The following is a 19,553-nucleotide window of genomic DNA, read 5'->3' on the forward strand; positions in this document are numbered from 1 at the left end:
ACCTCAGCTGTAAATTACCCAAGACTTCTCAGCATCAAAACCCCTATACTTTAGCAACGGCGTGGAAAATCAGAACTCAAAAAAAACCACAAAGGCACAAAAATCAAATATATATTCGAGCATGCTTTTCTCAACAAATGGGCTTGTATTTATAACCTCCAAATTCCCTTTTGTTGACAAAATGTAACTTCACTTAAGAAGCTTCACCACACAACATTAATTAGGAGCTTCCTTTAGATTCTCTCACTTGACTTGGCTTAACTAATTAATAAATGACACTTTAAAATGATAACTCAATTCTCAACTTCGCGAAATTAAATTACATCCCAAAACTTTGTCTTAATTTTAAACTTGTTCATGAATGTAACAAATTATTATTTCATGATCATGTGAAATAGGTAGTTAATTATATACGATATATAAACTGTTAATGAAGATGGTTGTTAACCATTAACTGTTTTTAGATGATTAGCAGTTGCTTGATTTAAAATAATCATTAATATATTTATATGAAATTATTATAGAATTGTTATTATGGCGAAAGTGTTTTTCATGGGTGATAGCAGGAGAAGTTGAAGAGGGGGGAAGCATTGCTAAATGGGATCATCGGAATGGGATGTTCGCTTAGTTTAGTCATCAGGATTGGCAGGAATGACCTTAAACTTCTTTGGAAAGGATGGGACGACTTGATCACATGATACATTTATGGGACCTGAATGAGCTATTAAGAAAATAATCTAGGAAAAACTTAAAATTATCTAATTACAATATAAAACATACCACAAGGGATTTTTTTGATCTTTATCATATATTATAATAAATATTTACATACGCACATATAAATATAAAAATGAAATGGCACCAATAAATTATAATAACATAATTTAATGATGTCACCCCATTGATATACTTACATGAACGTATATAAGTATATATTATAATAATAATTTAAACTGTAGTCTTTCCAACTCTTCCTTCCAACCTTTTATTTTTATTTTTTCCCTCTCTTTTCTTTATCGATTTAAACCTATGCTCCACAAGGACACGTCCCCTGCCTCTGTACCCTAGTACAGATTTTGGCTGTACCCTGCGACGTCCCTTTTTGAGGGAAAAGGGAACGGTCTCCGAAATGCCAAAAAAAGTTTCATAGGAAACTCGGGTACGGATTTCCGTACCAGGGACGGCGTTCCTGTCCCTCGCTCGTACCCTTTTGCCCACGCCATCCCCTATTTTCCAGCCGACTGCGGGTGAGTTAAAAAGTTAAAAAAAATGTTTTTAAAAAAAAAAATTTAGTCTTTTCTATTTCGCCCAGGGCCCACATGGATGTTAACCCTAATGTGTCTTCTTAAATAGTTAAAGTTGGAGTTCATTGCTCATTTGGAGTTGTTTGCAAGTTGGGAAGAGGAAGAGGAAAACATTCAACAACAACAAAAGAGGAGTGTGTTTTGGAGGTGGAAGAGGAGGTTTTGCCTTCATTTCTACTTTATTCCAAGTATGTTTTTTATTTTCTTTTTGTTTGATTCAAACTTCATTGTTGTTTGTTGTCATTTTTCATTTTTTTCAATGACATAGAGAGGGCATGTTAATGGAACATTGAAATTTTTTTTTCTATAACTTGCAGCAATATACTATAAATCATTGTAAAATCCAAAGGCAAAAACATGAGCAGTAGTGAGAGTGAGGGAAGTAGTGAGCATGGAAGTTGCCATGCAAGAAACTCAAGTGTCACAATTACAAAGACCAAGAAAAAGACCTAGGGCAGCCATTGATGAGCCTAATGTAGATGTCCCTATGGAAGATGCAATGCCTAATCCATTTGAGTGCCCTTCCAAAGCCCTAAAACAATATGCCAAAGGCCCATTCAACCCTAAGAAACCTCTCCTACAATTTGCCACAAAAGTAGACAAGAATAAGAAGAAAAATTCGGGGGGTAGTAGGGAATGGGAGTGTTATATATGTAAGAAGCATTATTTTGGGAGCTACACAAGAGTGTATTGCCATCTTTTATGGATAGGTGGGCAAGGGGTGAAAGGTTGCAAAAAAATTACGAAGGAAGAAAAACTTGAGGCCAATAGGTTGTATGTGGAGGGGGAGTTATTGAAATCCGGGGGTCCTACGAGTAGCACACCCACACCCTCATTGACTCCCACTAGCGCTGTTAGTAAAGGGAAGGGAAAGGCCAAGACTAAGAGAGATAACAATGTGGCTGATTTATTTAACATACAAGCAAATGAGAGAGCTGAAGAGTCCATTGGTAGATTTCTTATTGCTCATGGCATACCATACCATGTTTCTCGTTCCTCATTTTATAAACAAATGTGCAAAGATATTTATGCTGCTGGTCCCTCATTTGTACCACCAGGAGAGACTAAATTACGCACCACTATCCTTGACAAAGAGTACTCAAAAGTAAACATTTTGATGGAGGATATGAGGCAAACATGGATGAGTGATGGATGTTCTATTATCATGGATGGTTGGACCGATATCAAACATCGGCCACTCATCAATCTTATTGTCACTAGTACAGTAGGGGCCTATTTTCTTAGAGCCATTGATTGTTTGGGAAAAAAAGAAGGATGCATCCTTCCAATTTCAGTTTTTGAAGAATGCTATAGAAGAGGTAGGGGCTTCAAATGTTGTGCAAGTAGTCACTGATTCAGCCCGGGTGTGTAAATCAGCTGGATTGATAGTAGAGAGCACCTACAGACACATTTTTTGGACCCCATGTTGTGTACATGCATTGAATAACACCTTGAAGGACTTTGAAAAAATTGATTGGATAAAGACTATGGTGTTTGAGGCTAGAGACGTGCAAATGTTTATTTGCAATCATCACACATCTCTTGCATAATTTAGGACATTTTCCAAAAAAGAATTCCTCAAGCTTGTGGAGACTCGATATGCTACCTACTTCATTTTGTTGGAAAGGATGCTTGAGGTCCAAGAGGCCTTACAATCCATGGTAATCAATGCAGAGTAGAATAGATGGCATGAATCAAGCACCCCAGATGGAAGACTTGTCAAACGAAGAATCCTGGATGAAAATTGGTGGACCACAATGAGGTAAGAAACTTAAGAATTGGTGGACATCATAATTGTTATTATTGGTGATTTAATAAAAAAAAATTATGATTTAAGCACTTGCTGATTTTTTTAACATGTTATGTTTCTCACTTGCAATTTTCTTTCATTTGCAAATACATTTGCTCCTTCATTGACCCTATTGTGCAGGTCATTAGATATGTTGATACTGACTCTCCTAGCCTTGGAGAGATTTATGAGACCTTTGATAGCATGCTTGGGCAGATCAAGCAAGCTGTTAAAGATAAGGAACCTACTTTGGAGTTCTATGAGGAGCATCTTAAGCCCATTGTAATGAAAAGGTGAAACACTATGAACACCCCACTTCATATGGCAGCCTATGCAGTCAATCCAAAATGGTATGCACCAAGGCCTGGGAGAGTGCCTCCATCTAATGATGAGGAGGTGAGTTTAATTTATTAAAGAATTCTGATTTTATAATACATTTAAAAAAAATTTATTTTATTTGTAAAGTTTATAAACTCTAAGTTCTCACTTCTTAATTTTTGTTTGTTCAATATAGGTGAAGGAGGGCTTCTTCAAGGCCCTTTCAAAAATGTATAGTGCAGAGGATGTTGCAAAAATTCGAGGGCAATGGCTTGACTTTGCCAATCTTCGTGGTCCAACATTTGGTAGACCAGAGGCGAGGATTGATAGAGCTACATTAGCTCAAAAGGACCCGATTGGATGATGGACATGGCATGGTAGACATGCACCTGAGCTGAAAGCCCTTGCCACCCGTCTTCTCTCACAGGTTGCGAGTTCCTTTGCTGCAGAGAGAAATTGGTCTACATATAGCTTCATTCAATCGGTCAAGAGGAACAACCTTACCTCTAGATGATGGGAGAAGCTTGTGGCTGTTCATAGTGTATTGTGACTACAGAAGCGACAAAGTCTTGAGTATCGACAGACTCCAGCACTACGTTAGGATGTTAATCCTGAGGATGCATTGCAGATTGATGAGGATAACACACCCCCAGGGCTGCTTGGTGTTCCATTGGATGAGGACCCTCTGCCTACCCCTGCCAATGATTTAGAGGATGAGATTGATGATGATCTTGATTTAGATAGAGATTTAGATTCCTAGAGGACAGCCATATATTTGGCTTTCTTCTTTTCAGATACTCAGATACATTATTGCTTTTGATTATTATGGAGTTGGACATCTCATTTACACTTCTAGTATTTACTTTCATTATGTCATTTTGATTTTCATTTCATGCATGATGATGACAGATTGATACTTGGAGCCTTTGGGCATTTTTGCTAATTGTATGCGATATTCGGATAAATCATCATATCATATTCTCATTTTGATTCTAATCTTAATAGTTTCCAATTTCCATGTATTCTATGGTGAATGGTTTATCAATGTTATGATTTATCATTGTTATGGTATGCATATTAGAAATATATCTCTAAAGAAGTCTAATTCTCCATATATAAAAAATTTAAAATCCCCTATATTTTATAGCCATCCCCTGAGGTCCCGTCCCCTAAATTTTGGCTTCGACCCGTACCTATATCAGAAACACGTTCCCGTCCCCATCCCGAAAGCTTCGTGGAGCATAGATTTAAACACTTGGTAATTTGATATGACAAATGTTCTATAATCGGCCGAAGCCAAGAAGGCATGGATCTCCTTTAAACTGAAGTCATGTATGAAGTCCAACACCTTTTATAAATGCTCGTCTACCTTGCCGTATAAGCATATTCAATATTTGCATCCACATACCATCAACCTTCCATTATTACTGCGTTCTTTGTTCTTTTTGACATCTCCAGCACTCGAATCCATATAATCCCGTGAGCCGAAGTTTCATTTTATTTACTTCCAGTCTATGCATCCATTATAATAGTAATTCTACCGTAAGAACTCGTCCCTTGAAGTAAATCTGCATTGATACGTCTACAACAAATGAAGAGTAGATTCCAATTCAGATTGTAGGGATTCAAGCATATCCAGTGTATACATCAAGTCATGTTATGATATTTCAATATTATTTTATTACTTTCCAAAGCAGACAGTTAGGCATCTAAGATTTTATCTTTTCAGATTTATTTTTCAAGATTCAATATGAGTTGCTACTTACTCAATGTCCTTATTATTAGTCCTTTTCCTTAAACTACCATAAGTCAATTGGATACAACCCATATGTAAGTGTCTTAAAGAACATTAAAATCTGAAATGGAAATACTATCCAATGAGTAATGTTGATCTCAAGAATATGTTCTATGTTGTCGCAAATTGTGATAAAAGATATTAAGAGCAGAATGCTCATAACTTTTCCAAAACACTTGGGATTCACTAGCAATGAAGCCATGAAATAGTGACGAGATGTAAGAAGCGCAAAGTGCTCATAATCTTTCAAGTACCTGGAAATCACCGGCTATGAAGCCACGTATAGTGAAGAAGTGGAATGAACTTGCAATTAAACAGAAAAGAAATCAAACATGAATAACTTAAATAATGAAATACTTAATAACTCATGCTTATCCCTGTTATGAAACCTGTTGTCAAGTGGCGGTGAACGGGTCGATGAACCCATCGAAAATCCTTGGCCAAGGTAGTTTATAGGCATGTTTGCCATCTAATAATCACTTAATGTCAATAGCGCCAATTATGTAAGCATGTTCGTTTCATAATTGAGTAGACATTCAAAACACAAGGATGCTTAGGTGGTTGGACTAAAGAACATCCCAGGCCCAATCCTGAGGTAGGAAGGGCCATTCTAATTTAATAGGATGTGTGGGGATAAGTATGGTCCGAGGTTTGGAGGTTAAGCCTATGTCAATGCTTCTCCTTTCGCCAAAGTCGAGACTTTGTAATGTACCCTTTTTCTAGGATATTATAATTCTGTGTAGCCAGCTCACTTCGCCTAGGTTTCAGGGGCGAAAAGGTTCTTTACAGGGTTCTATTGGAGATTTGACCTAGACATTTCCAGTTTCAGACCCATCAGAGCAGTTTCGGCAGGTTGTCCGAATGCTTACTATTTTTAGTAAGTAAACAGAGCTCAGTATTCTTGATATCTTAGTGTTGGTTTGGAAGCGTCTCACTGAGAGCTTTCCAATGAGCTATTGCACATTCTTATCTGAGTTCGTTTGGTTAGTTATTTTAATGCCTGACGATTATATGGTTTACTGGCTAAGTGACTTTTAAAGTTATTTAACTTGTCACTTTATTTTAAAAAGGTACTATGTTAACTTAAGTGACTAAAAGACAAAAAAGTGATTTATCCCACATTGCTTGAAAGAACGTGCATCACATTGGGAAAGGTGATAAAGATACAACAAGCTCCACATGGAAAGACATGAAGATTATATTATTTAAAACGAATATTAATCTGGGAGCTAGAAACAGTTGTTGGTTATTTCTTTGAGGACGCAAACCCTTGAAGAAGCATTTGAAGGTTGGATGCAAACCTAGCCTTCTTACAGGTTTTATCTACATTTGCCAATCTGACTGTTTTACTGTTTATAAGATTGGAACATTTGGATAGTGCATGTTATTGTATTGCTGTTGTATAATACAATAAGCAAGTTGGTGGTTAATTGTGTTAATTTTTGGTTTATATATATACTTTCTGATTATTGGAGGAATAAACAAGCTTTTTTCTGGGTCTTCTCATATGCACATTTGCTGGTTACAAGTGGATTTAAGTTCTGGAATTTATATCAAATATTGGTTTACTATTCAGTTTAAAATTTGTAAGTTTATACCAAGGGTTCTAGTAAATATCCGGAAAAGGGATATTACAGTGGTATCAGAGCCAAGAATCCTGCCATCCTGTGGAATCACACAACACACAAGAATTTATAAAAAGAAAGAGTTCCAAGTTTTAGTTGCTTTGATGTGACTGGTTTAAGACTGTGAGGACGAAACCCCTCAAGTCTAGAAAAATTCGAAGGAGTTGGATGTTACCCCATCTTCCTTCATTCAAATATTGAAGAGCATTGGGCAGGAAAATCAGCAAATAGGAAGGGTCTTTACGAACCTAAATGTATGGAGGTAAACCACATTGAACTATCTAAAAATCGCAGAGGTATTTGCATTCAATCTCAGAGGTATTTTTGCAAAGGGTATTTGCATTAAATTGCAGAGGCATTGCATACAGGAATTGGTATATGTTTTCACATTAGTGTAGAACACCACAAAGGTGATGATGTTGTTATACGGTGCCTAAGTCTCATTTAGACAACAGATGATCTCGTGGTAACTTCAACGCACGTTGGCCTTCATTCTCGTTGGAAGTCTCAGAAGGAACTGCGTCACGGGTCCTAGGTTTTCCGCAATCCGCCAGATCAGAAGAGAGAGTTTTCCGGGAGCAACCACGGTGTCCGGTGTGCCGAGACGTGACTGGAAGTTCGGCCCTTTCATCCATAGCAAGTAACCTAGTCTGAGCTAACAGGAAAAATAACGTCCACGTGCGAATGTGTGGCCAGAGTCATTGCTACTCGTAGGTATCCCCAGTTGGGACGTTTTTACTCATATCTATATTGCAGATAACCCCAGCCGCAGGAAGTATTTCAAGTGTGAAATCTCAGCATTGGGAGTGAGAAGCAAATATATTAGGAAATATTATAGTTGGCAATCTCGGCGCTGGGCTTGAGAAACAATGCACTTGTTTGTTACTAACTTCGAAGTTGGACGGCCACGGTAGTAATAGGTAGTCAGCGGCATAGGAGAGATTCCCAGTCAGGTCAAGGAGCAGCATGGTCAAGTTTGAGTGGATTGCGTGCAACGGTTCCACTTGGGGTTGGCTGGCAGAACTCGGGTTTTTTCTTTTCATCTTCAAACCAGTTACTCGCACGTGGAAGGGGAAGATAGCAGGCCGTCCGGCCTATGATGAGCAGTAACGTCAATGTTGGGCATTGTCAATGAATGTTGAGAACAACATGGATGAAGAAATGACCACGTTGTTGGGATTAGCAAGGCCTCAACTCGGCATCCGATTAGACATAAGAAGGATTTCCAATTAGTCGGGTCTATTACTCTTTTTCTCTTGCATTTATATGGTTGTTTATTCTGCAATAAATACTGTCATATTCAGGATCCAGCAAGGTGCATTGTTCATTGTTATTTGTTGTTCATTGATTAAAAGTCTTGATTATCTAAACTCGGCTTGGGCCTTCATACTGGAATTATACAATAATTATTGCTCAGTCTCAAACGTCCAGTGCAAAAATTTCAACAGTAGATTAATTCTATATAGAACCTTGGTGAAAGAGGCAGTTAATGATGGTAAGACAACTGTTTGACAAAAATTTCCTAGACCAGTTTCAGTATTCTGCTGTAGAGTATTAACCAAGATTATTACAGTGGTATTGTCTACTTTTGCTGAGGATGAAGTGTATTCAGTGATGTTAATCTGCAGCAGTGTGTTATTCTGATGGTTGTTTCAGTGCATAAGGAAATATTAATTGTTTATACCTAGCACCAATCAGGAGTTCGGAGAAAGGAGCCCATTCTTCTGCAATTCAGACCAAAGTCTCAAGCAGTTGCATACAATGAACTTGATTCCTGGGTGTTATGCACTATAGTAAGAGAACCGTTGGTGATGGAGAACCATAGTTGGAAATATCTTTTAAGGACTTTGTAGCCCCTCAATGGTTAATTGTTTTGACACAACAATAGAGAACGTGGCCATGGGACTAGCAGGGACGGTGGATTTGGTTCAATAGAGATAACAGAAAAAGAGCTTGGAAGTTGTTATGGAATTGCACCAGTCACACATTTGAAATGGATTACAGCTAAGAGGGACTGTATGTTAATTCAAAACTCATCCTTAAATCATTCGCTATTACATGTACATATTAATAAGCAATTTATTCAAGGATTGGGTTTCCTGTCAATTGTTTGACGAAATTACTATAAGTCCAAAACTAGTATTTCTATTATTATTTTCATTCCAGCAGAGAATATTGCAATATCAATAAAAAACATTGCACATCCCAGAAAATACAGTACACACAGCAAGGATCAGTATAGTGGTTTCAACCAAGCAGGAGAGAGCAAATTTCCATGTGTGTTAATCTGAATCTAGTTATGCATTCAACATTGTAAGGGTGTGAGGTATGAGGGGTTAGTCTATGTCTTTCCAACATTTAAAGACATACATATATTTTGTTTTAATTAACAGAGACAATTTAAATTGAGATTTGAATGAGGCTAATAAATATTCAGTCAACATTGTGCTCAGAACAGTATAGCTATGAAACATTACCAGTACATGAGATCATGGCAGAATTTTGGCATTTTTAGAAACTAAAATATCAGATTATTAGTTGAGAGTGAATTGCATCAGTCAATTGCAAACAAACTGTCGATCAGATTCCTATTACAGAGGCAAGTAGTCTAGATAGGGAAGAATCTCGATAGATATTATGAAGCCTCAAGAGCAGTTTGCCCAAAATTTCCAGTCCAATATGAGGACTGAAATAATGAGCATATATGATGAGTACAACAAATTCCCTCCACAGATTCAGAAAGAATTTCCCTTCATGGAATATGTGAACTTTCAGCTAGAGCTGCAAAACAAGACAGACGTGATAAAAAACAAATACTATGATTTGGCTCGAGATCTCCTTGCAGAGGATAGTTACAGAAATTTGCATAGGGCTGATATCAATCAACTAGATAGTAGCACTAGTAATGGCTTAGGTATACTAACAGGTAATGGGGAGACAAAAATATCTTATGGAGTTGTTTACACTAGTCCTTCTAATGAGCATGTTGATGGCCCACATAGAAGATTTGATCAACTAGCCAACGTTGGCAACTCCCCATCCTATTTAGACATGGAAAACTCCAGCATCTTATTTGGCAACATGGAAATTAGCTTGGATAAATTTTATGGTGATAATAGGCTAGATATTATGTCAGCTTTTGAGGAGCAAATGGACCGCGATGTTGGCAGGATGGATGATATGGCATGCGCTGAGTTAGAGGACACATCTGAAAATGTTGTTCCCCTAGGTGATGAAAAAGAAAAAAATTCTATGAAAGCAGGCAACTTGTGTTTGAAGGAGATGGTCAAAAACCATTATCGCTCCTTGACTTAATGGATATGCTTTTGGTCAAAGAGGACAAGATTGTCCAAGTGTTAACAAGAATGGATGATTCTTCCAAATTGGTTGAAGATCTCATGTGGAAGGTTGTGATAGAAGAGAGACATTTGAGACCAAGTATCGACCCAGTCAAACATGAAACGATGAGGATGCCTGAGCATAGAGACGTGGAAACAAGGGATCTATAGCCCACGGCAAGAGAGGAACCATCAATATTTACACTCTAATGATAGTATTAGGAGTTTTCCGACATTGAAAACCATCTGAAGATATTTTACCTTTTCCATCTGGTAGATTGTCGACATATAGCATAACGGGATTGGCATATGGACGGCTTATTGAAAACCTATACAAACCAATACACAGGAGGATGAGACATCAATAAGAAATGATATGTTCATATTTGTGAACTCACGGGAAAAGATATATTGAAGAAGTGATCTATTACTAATAGAAAGGAATATAAAACACTAACATAAATAAGGCCCGATAAAGGAGTGTGCTCAGGAAATTTTATATACGGCGGATAATAATTCTTTTGTAATTGTCGATGCCCAATTTATGCTTAGCAAATCCCCAACACTCGAGGATGGGACAAAGTTGCACAGGATGAAACTTCAAACTTGTCTTATTAGTAAAAGGTAAGGCTAGACTGATTACAAAGCTCGTGGGAGGTATAACCTGGAGACGTATGGATTACACATGCCTAGCCAAATGAAAAGTTAAGACATGCTTGCAATATCAAATCGATTACATACAAGAAGAGACAAGATCGTTGTCGGGAATTAATCAATATAGAAAGATTCATTAAATTAAATATAAGATAGCAATATCATTATTAATTGGCAGATTAAGATTAAAATGATAAGGAAGCACATCCGGTTACAAATAATGCAACTAAATAATGATTTGTTAGATTCAAAGAGGTATGATATATTTTTAGAGATATGACTTTTCATTTTGAAAAGTCACATCTTGAAATGAGTCAAATATAAATATAGGCTGAATTATAAGAAACAAGACATATCAAATATTCAAACATTCATATTCTGAAGAAGTATTTAATATCTCCTTGTATGGAGGAATAAGGCTTCAATATGAGTTTGTAATGTTAATTCAATTATTTTATTTTTTTTAATAATAAAATAAAAGGTTCTTTATTTATTTTAAATGGCATGGAGATTTAAACTGTAGATGAATCGTCCTTTGTAATTTTTTTTGGAACTCTATAAGCAATTTTAATGTCGGATAAGTGGACATGGTCATTTAGCATCTTAAATTCGATCATCACAGATATTGTGAAATATTAAACTATTTTTGTATTTGTGTCCAGTTTGTCTCCCTACCAGAGGAGTTAAAATTCAATCTGGACTAATTTAAGATTGCATAATATTTGGTCTATCACATCTTGATTATTTAATTGTTGGCAATATAAGTGCATAGAACATTATAAAGTTGTACATGAAAATTCACCGAAGTTGACTCGATTGCCCAGATGAGCAGAGGCACTGGTCTTTCTATTATTGAAGTCAGAAAATCTATATATTCCTTCCTACAAGCATCAAATCCATTATTAAAAAACCTTATACAAAACATTCAATTATTTCAAGTACTCAACATTCAGTTTCAATTTCATTGAGTTCAAGGACCTTGCCAGCCAAAGAACTCCAAAGCTTAAATTTGCTTAAGAAAAACTCTGAACCAAGGGATCAGATTCGAGGAGAAGGTCTACCCACTTAGGTGTAGCGGAGCCTAAAGTGCAAGGGAATCGAGAAGTATTCTAGTTTGTTGGTTAGAACTGAATGCGAAATCCTATTGGAGAAGTGGCAAGCTCTTGGATTTCCAATTTGTGGTTTTGGGAACCAACAAGGTGCACAGGAATCAAGAAAAAAGAGCAAAAAAATAAAATTAAAGCAAATGCAAAAACTACCATATGCCAAAAAGGAAACAAGAGCAAGGAAATAAGCAAGAAAAAGAATAAATAATAAATGAAAAAGGATATGATGGAAGTAATCATCTATACAAATAACCAAACATGTACATAAATATATACATATATATATTTATGTATTTATATGTGTGTATATAGATATATACTCATATATATATACATACATACATACACACACACACACACATAAATGTACGTAAGAATGTGCAAATATACAAAGACACCAATAAATATGTTTATACATCAAGACACATCCACAAACCCACACAACAACAGAAATAAAAGGATAGAATATTAAAGAAAAAAGAAAGAACAAACCGACTAAAGTGAAGAAAATGCATATGTATATATGTATGTACATATAAGATTAAATATATAAAAGAATAAATATAAAAATAAGAAATTAAATAAAATTACATAAATATGTTTACAAATATACATCTATGCATGTGTGTGTGCAAATGTATGAAAAGAATTAAAAGGCATGCCACACAATATATATATGTATGTATGTATGAAAAAGAAGTAAATGTGTATGCTACAATCCATATGAGCATGCGGCTGTATGTGTGTGTGTGTGTGTGTGTGTGTGTGTGTGTGTGTAGTTGCATGTACATATATGAAAAAGAAATAAATGTGTATGCTACAATCCATATGAGCATGCATCTGTATATGTGTGTGTGTCTAAATATATATAGTTGCATGCTCCTACAGATTGTAACCTACACAAAGAAACACGAACACACCCATTAAAATAATTAAACAAAACAAACAAAAATAGTACAGAGAAAAAAGCAAAACCAGAAAGGAAGAAGGAAACAAGAGAGGAGCTAAGCCACATTGGCAAGGAACTATGAGAAGAAAGGAGAAACTAAGGTACCAAGAGGAGACAAGAGAAGGATGACAGATGAAGGGGGTGGCAAGTGCCAGGGCACACACAAGAAAGGGAAGCAAGAGATGATGAGAGGGAAAGAGGGAGAGAGAGGGGCAGAAGAGCAGGACAAGAGGCATGAGAGGAGAGGAAGCGGGGGAGTCAAGAGGAGGGGAGAAAGACATCAAGGAGGAGGGCAATCGATGATTTAAAAATAAAAGAAGAGGCTGCCGAGAGAGGCTCAAGCTCCACCCCTCATTACGGTTGAGATTGGTGGGATGGTGGTAAATTTCAATCGCCTCCTTAAAATGTACAAAAAATCAAAATCTCTTAAAAAAACATACTTTTTCTTGTTAAATTCAATTACAAAAATGTACTGTAATCTAAAAATTGACATCTTGAAAGACAAAATGCAAGGTTTTATAGCAAAAACAAAATGTGAAAAACATGTTTCAACCAGCATTTTACTTGTGTCCACATTTTTACCCATGTTTGTTTCCATCTATGAAAATGCAACAGTTAAACTTGTGAAAACTCACCCAGCCAAAAAAAAAATATAGAGCTCAGCAACTTGGAAAGATTGCAAATTATGATAGATTATACCACTGTCGAAACATATGACGATGGAAGAGATGATGTAAAACAAACACACAGGAAGGGAAACACATCTCATTCATTAAATCCCAAGAATAAAGACACCAAAAATAGAGAACTGTAATTAGCATATAGGACTATTGAATCAGGACTCTACATCAGATAAGAAGCTTAATGTCTCGATATTAAAAAAGTAGTATAAAATATACAGTTGCATCTGACATATAAAACTCGAAGTAATCATCCATAGTGTAGTTGTCATCACCAAAGTCCAAGCTTGATATGCATGCATGCAGTAAAGTAAAAATGTCACTAGCAATTCTCTTACTCTACCTTGTAGCTTCTTGTCCCTTTAGGACAAATTTGCAAATTCCTGGCTATGAGTGGACATTAATATTATTTCTTGATAGTTATTATCCTCAAAACTGTTATAATTCTATCCTTACTAACAATAAAATCAACACTCTTAGTTGACTTAATTTTATATAAAAATAGCCACAAGAGAGCATCAGAAATATAACGAATACTCTTGAAATGGAAGAGGATAAGAAGAATATGTTTTCTGTTTTTACAATTTACAAAAAAAATATAGGCCCCATTCGTGAGTGATTTTAAACCAAAATAAAAATGTCATTTGCATATCACATGCATATGTATTCAAATGGAGAAAATATTTATAATTTAATATCAAGGAAAAACATGTTATAAACATTTTGTTTCAAACTGACCATGTTCTGCAACAGAAAATCTATTTTTTAAAACAAAAAAGTATTTACTATTTAGATGATTGTCACAAAAACACAATTTGGAGAAGATCATCACCATGAGTTTATGTACTTTTCTTGTGTGGTAAACCATTTGATGTGAAACATAAGTTGAAGGATAGTACTCAGTGAAAAATTCCGCCACTGTGTCACTCAGACTAAGCTGATCAGATTTGGGTATGCCACGGACAAGAATAGTAAAGTGATTTGCTTGAGGAGGAGTTGAATAAAAATAAGCAAACCGTTTTTCTGCAATACCCTTGTATTCCTGTGAACAACCATGTTATTAGAATCAGTGACTCAAGTAACCAAGTCTAATTATAAGCTTACACCTCCATTCTATAATGACAATCTTACAATGTCCACATTACAATGTTTAGATTAACATTTTCAGATTTAAGAGGCACTTTATTGTGCATAATGGACCTTCCTATCAGCAACACTAAATTCATCTCCTAGACTTCTTTTATCTTCCATTATTTCTTCATCAATATCTTGCAACTCTTACAGAAAGTTTTATGCAATTGAATTTCCCTACCGTGACATGGATGTTACTCATTGATAATTTACGAAGCAAAACAAACTGTTTCATATATGCATAAAAAAAAAGTCACCTAAATGTTCCAGAAACAACATTTAACACTCTAAACCATTATGTTGGAAGTGGCTGCCCAATGCACTGTATATACAATTTGAAAGTGCTCTGCATGAGTATCAAAAAAACTTACAAAATAAAGAAGAGAACAAGCGGCTCCTGAAATAAGATAAACAGCACAAAAGTGAACCCACAACCTGCATGCAAAATTCCCATGTGTCAAACTAAAATGAAAAAGAGTCTTCTACAATATTGAGAATGAGGACAATAGATTTACACGAATAAAACCACCTCTCTGGAGACAAAAAATGATAACCAAATCCTACAGTCTATCAACAAACATGGCTAGAATTTCAAAGGGGCAAAAAGTTTTCTTAATATCTTAACTTTCCTGGTTGTTCAACAGTTTTTTAAATATCAGAAAACATAGATAAGAAAGTGCACAATACAGTGATTTGTTTCCAATCCTGGTTTCTTTCAGAAGTTGCCTATAAAAAAACCGACTTCAATTTTGACCATATTTTCCCATTGTTGATTCTTCAGGGTACACAAAACTGCAACTACCACCATTTCCTATATCATCCAGCTGCTCCACTGCCTTATGCCTCCAACCTACTTTGAGAAAAACTTGAATCTTAGATATTTTTTCTGCAAACTGCATGACCGGGGTATTTTATTTAAATGTTTGTTAAAGAACCTGATTTCTCTCACAGTGCTACACCTCCACTTATCCAGTCAGCACCTTCTGCTTCCAGCACCAACCAGCAGCAGCAGAGGAAACCAACTGTATTCAGGACAGGGTACGAAAAATGGTAAAAGAATAATAAGAGCCTGCAAGATACATTTGATATAATTGTTTTTCTTTACAAATTTCTTTTATAAAAGAGGTAGATCATCCCATAAATGTTGAGGGAACAGCTTATATATGTATCTATTGCTTAGAAACCACTCTGAGACCTCGTAGATTTCCACAAACAGCTAAGAAATTCAGCCAATTTCGATGCATTTTTGTCTTTTAAGTTTCAACTTGATAATGATGAAGACCTTGGCAAATAAAAAATATAGAATGTTGAAAGATAATAAAAACATAAAACAAAAACTGGAATTTGTCTACATACTCCAATGACTGTTAAAGCAGAAAAAATCCCGGTTTCTTTTAGAAGTAGCAATCTTAAAGGCAAAAGCATGTGCTTTTGTGTTGAGAAAGCACATCATTAGTCACAACAAAGGCATTTTTTACCAAATCCTCATATGGGTGGCAAATTTAGAGGCAAAAGTGTTTACTGTATAGGATAAACTAATAGTTATTGCATTCAAAGACTAGAATATAACACAGAATGTGATAGCACTTTATTCATATAAGCATAGTATATAATCATGAGTACAATGATGATTCATAGTTCCATTCAAACGATGTACATATATCTCCCGAAGGGGAGACTCAACCGTCATGCAACCTTTCAGACATTAACTGATCTCATTGGCTGTAGTATACCGACAACATCATCCCCCCCAAAAAGAAAAGTCGTCTCGGGATGACAAAATAGAGACAACTAAACCACTAAGTACATCAAGACAAAATTAAGAAGAAGATGTAATGTTCCTGACCTCCGTGTGGTGGTAACTAGTCTGACCTCATGCTACACAAGATTGTACAACATGCAAATACAATGAGTTTGTATGGTGATGAATAATTGGGAGCCGTACGGTAGTGCAGGCAAGACCCGTACGCAGTTGATAAACTCTATTCAGCGGAGCAATGATATTGTGTCGTACAGTGTCAAAAAGGGATACCGTACACAAGATTGAAGGCCGTACGAGGAGCTTGAGGGAGTGTATGGTGGATTGGAAACAAGGTCGTACGTAATGTAAAGTAGCCGTACGGTGGGATGACTATGAACGCCATACGGTATTAATGAAGACCGCAGGGAAGGTTTGTTATGGAGGTCATACTGAGTAACGGACAGAGCTAGGGTGAACAAAAGTGCAAACAACAGAATGTACGGAATATGCAAAGTAAAACACAAATGTTTTGCCAAGGAATTTATTCATTCACACAAAGAGAGCTTGATCAAATTAAACATAATGACTTCTCCAATTCGCAATATGATGGTGCCTCGATATGCTAGATCCGAGCGAAGTATTACAAGTGAAACCGAAAAGACCAAATAGGGAAGATCTTTCACTTCCAAAATGCAAAACAACAGAGAATCCCATCAGGAATTCACAGTGTAGAGAAAATAATCCAAATTGCATACCTACAACTACCTACAAGTTGCGCTTAAATACCCATTGGGAAAACTTTCCAAGGGTGTACAAAGATAGCCGACGGCTACACTTACCTACGGAAACAAAACTAAAATGGGTCCGAGATATTTTAAATCAAATGGCCTATTAACAAAGATTTGATTAATAAACTATTTAATGATAGGGATATTACAATCCTCCCATCCCAAATTTTGCTTGTCCTCAAACAAATGCAATGTCGGATGTTGTAGAATGTGTTCGCCTTCTCAGGTTGTGTCGTCCAACGACAAGTGTTTCCAGCGTACCAAAAATTCCTTCACTATTCGATTCCACAAAATCTTCTCACATACTTCAATAATCTTGGTTGGTTCCAATATGACCTTTCTTTCCTCATTGAGGTGGTAGGTTTGTAGCTACCGTGACGTTCTGTCCCACAGCTTTCTTCAGGCAGGAAACATGAAAAATATTATGAACACGGCTCCCCTTTGGAAGTTCCAGCTCGTAGGCGACTTCACTGATGCGGCGAACTACACGATAAGGACCATAAAATCGTGGCTTTAGTTTTTCTTTTCCCTTTTCTTTTAATGAGGATTGTTAGTATGGTTGGAGCCTAAGGTAGACCAACTCTCCTACTTTGAAACTCCTCTCTATTCGATGTCTGTCGACGTACATCTTTTGTTGATTCTGTATGCGTTGTAAGTTTTCCTTTAGGTATCTTAGAATGTCCTGTTCCTCCTGAAGCCAGTCCCTCGCCCTTGATGCGCGACTGTCTTCCAAAATAGTGTAGATGAAGGAGAGGGGTCCGTACTCATATATAACTTTGAATAGTGTCATCCCAATGGACATGTGTTACGTGGTATTGTAACACTATTCCCCTAAGTGTATCCATTTGACCCGCCCATTGTTGTGCCAAAACGTAGTTCCGAAGGTAATTGTTGAGCCACTTGTTCACAATCTTCGTTTGTTAGTCAGTCAGAGGGTGGTAACTTGTACTTGGTGACAATTTTGTCCTTGCCAACTGAAACAGTTTTGTCTAGAAGATATTGATGAATTGGGGTAACCTGTAAAGACGAAAGACTTCTCTAAAAAATAGATTGGCAACTTGTTCGGCTTGAAAATCTTAGGGGATGGCAAAGAAATTAGCGTACTTTATCGATCTGTCAACCACCACAAAGATACAATCCTTTCCATGCACCTTGGGAAGTCCAATTATGAAATCCATCGAGATACTTTTTCACTTATGTTCTGGAATTGGAAGAGGTTGCAGTAACCCGAAAGGTACAGTATGTTCGGATTTGTTCTATTAGCAGACCATACACTCTCTTACATACTACAATACGTCTTCTTTAAGTCATTTCCATGAAAACCTCTCCCTAAGACGTATGTACGTTTTGAGAAAAACCTAGGTATTTTGCCAAGGGTGACTCGTGTACCTCCTTCAAGATTTTCTACTTCAATTTGGATTCCGACACTAAAAATATCCAATTCTTATAGTAAATGATGTCATCCACCACTTCGTACCGGTCAACCTGGGTGTTGCCATCCATTAGCTCACAAGAAAATGTGTTTTTGGAATATTCTACCAACAAATGTGCTTTCCAGTCGGCTGAAATCTGGGTTAGTAAGCAGATGTGGGGTTTCCTGGACAAAGCATCTGCAACCACATTGTTCTTTCCTTTCACATATTCAATGTCAAAATCAAAATCCTGAACCTTGCTTACCCATTTTTGTTGTCTCTCATTCAAGTCCCATTGCTCCAGAAAATATCTCAAACTATTGTAATCCGTACGAACAACAAACTTGACACCCACCAGATACTATCGGAACTTGGTTAGTGCATGTGCGATGGCCAACATCTCTTTGTCATAGATGAAATATAAGTGTTTTGTTTGCGTAAGCTTCCTGCTTTCTTAGGCTATGGGGTGTCTATCTTGCATCAGTACTGCGCCAATGCCTTCTCCGGATGCGTCGCACTCCATAATGAATGGTCAAGTGAAATCAGGTAAAGTAAGCACGGGACAAGTGCTCATTGCTTCCTTTAGCTTATCAAAAGTGAGTTGTGCCTTTTCATTTCACTGGAAGGATCCCTTTCTTGTCAAATTTGTTAGTGGTGCACTGAGCTGAGAGAACCCCTTTACAAACCTTTGGTAATAACTACACAATCCAAAAAATCCTCACAACTCAGTGAGTGATTTTGGGGGAGGCCAATCAAGGATAGCCTGAATCTTCTCCTGATGAACTTGAACGCCATATTTACTGACAACATGTCCCAAGTAGAATATTTTTGTCATACCGAATTCACACATGGATTGCTTGGCTAACAAAGACTAATCCTTCATGATTCTTACGGCTCCATCCAGATGCTTCAGGTGCTCTTCT

The 19,553-nt window shown here is 36.7% G+C and overlaps 1 protein-coding gene across 1 annotated transcript in view; it reads right to left on the bottom strand.

Annotated features, from left to right (window-relative positions):
* HYP1 (hyperosmolality-gated Ca2+ permeable channel 2.3) overlaps positions 1 to 19,553 on the bottom strand; it is a 182,811-nt gene that overhangs the window by 99,936 nt on the left and 63,322 nt on the right. Inside the window, exons 3-4 of the mRNA XM_089818387.1 lie at positions 15,061 to 15,124; positions 14,391 to 14,600 (exon numbers count right to left, since the gene is read on the bottom strand). Coding sequence (XP_089674513.1) covers positions 14,391 to 14,600; positions 15,061 to 15,124 — 274 coding nt within the window. The remainder of the gene's footprint in view (positions 1 to 14,390; positions 14,601 to 15,060; positions 15,125 to 19,553) is intronic.

This window comes from Cupressus sempervirens, chromosome 3 (genome assembly GCF_028749045.1).
Source record: "Cupressus sempervirens isolate cs-2001-9-10 chromosome 3, ASM2874904v1, whole genome shotgun sequence".
In the NCBI taxonomy this organism is placed as follows: domain Eukaryota; kingdom Viridiplantae; phylum Streptophyta; class Pinopsida; order Cupressales; family Cupressaceae; genus Cupressus; species Cupressus sempervirens.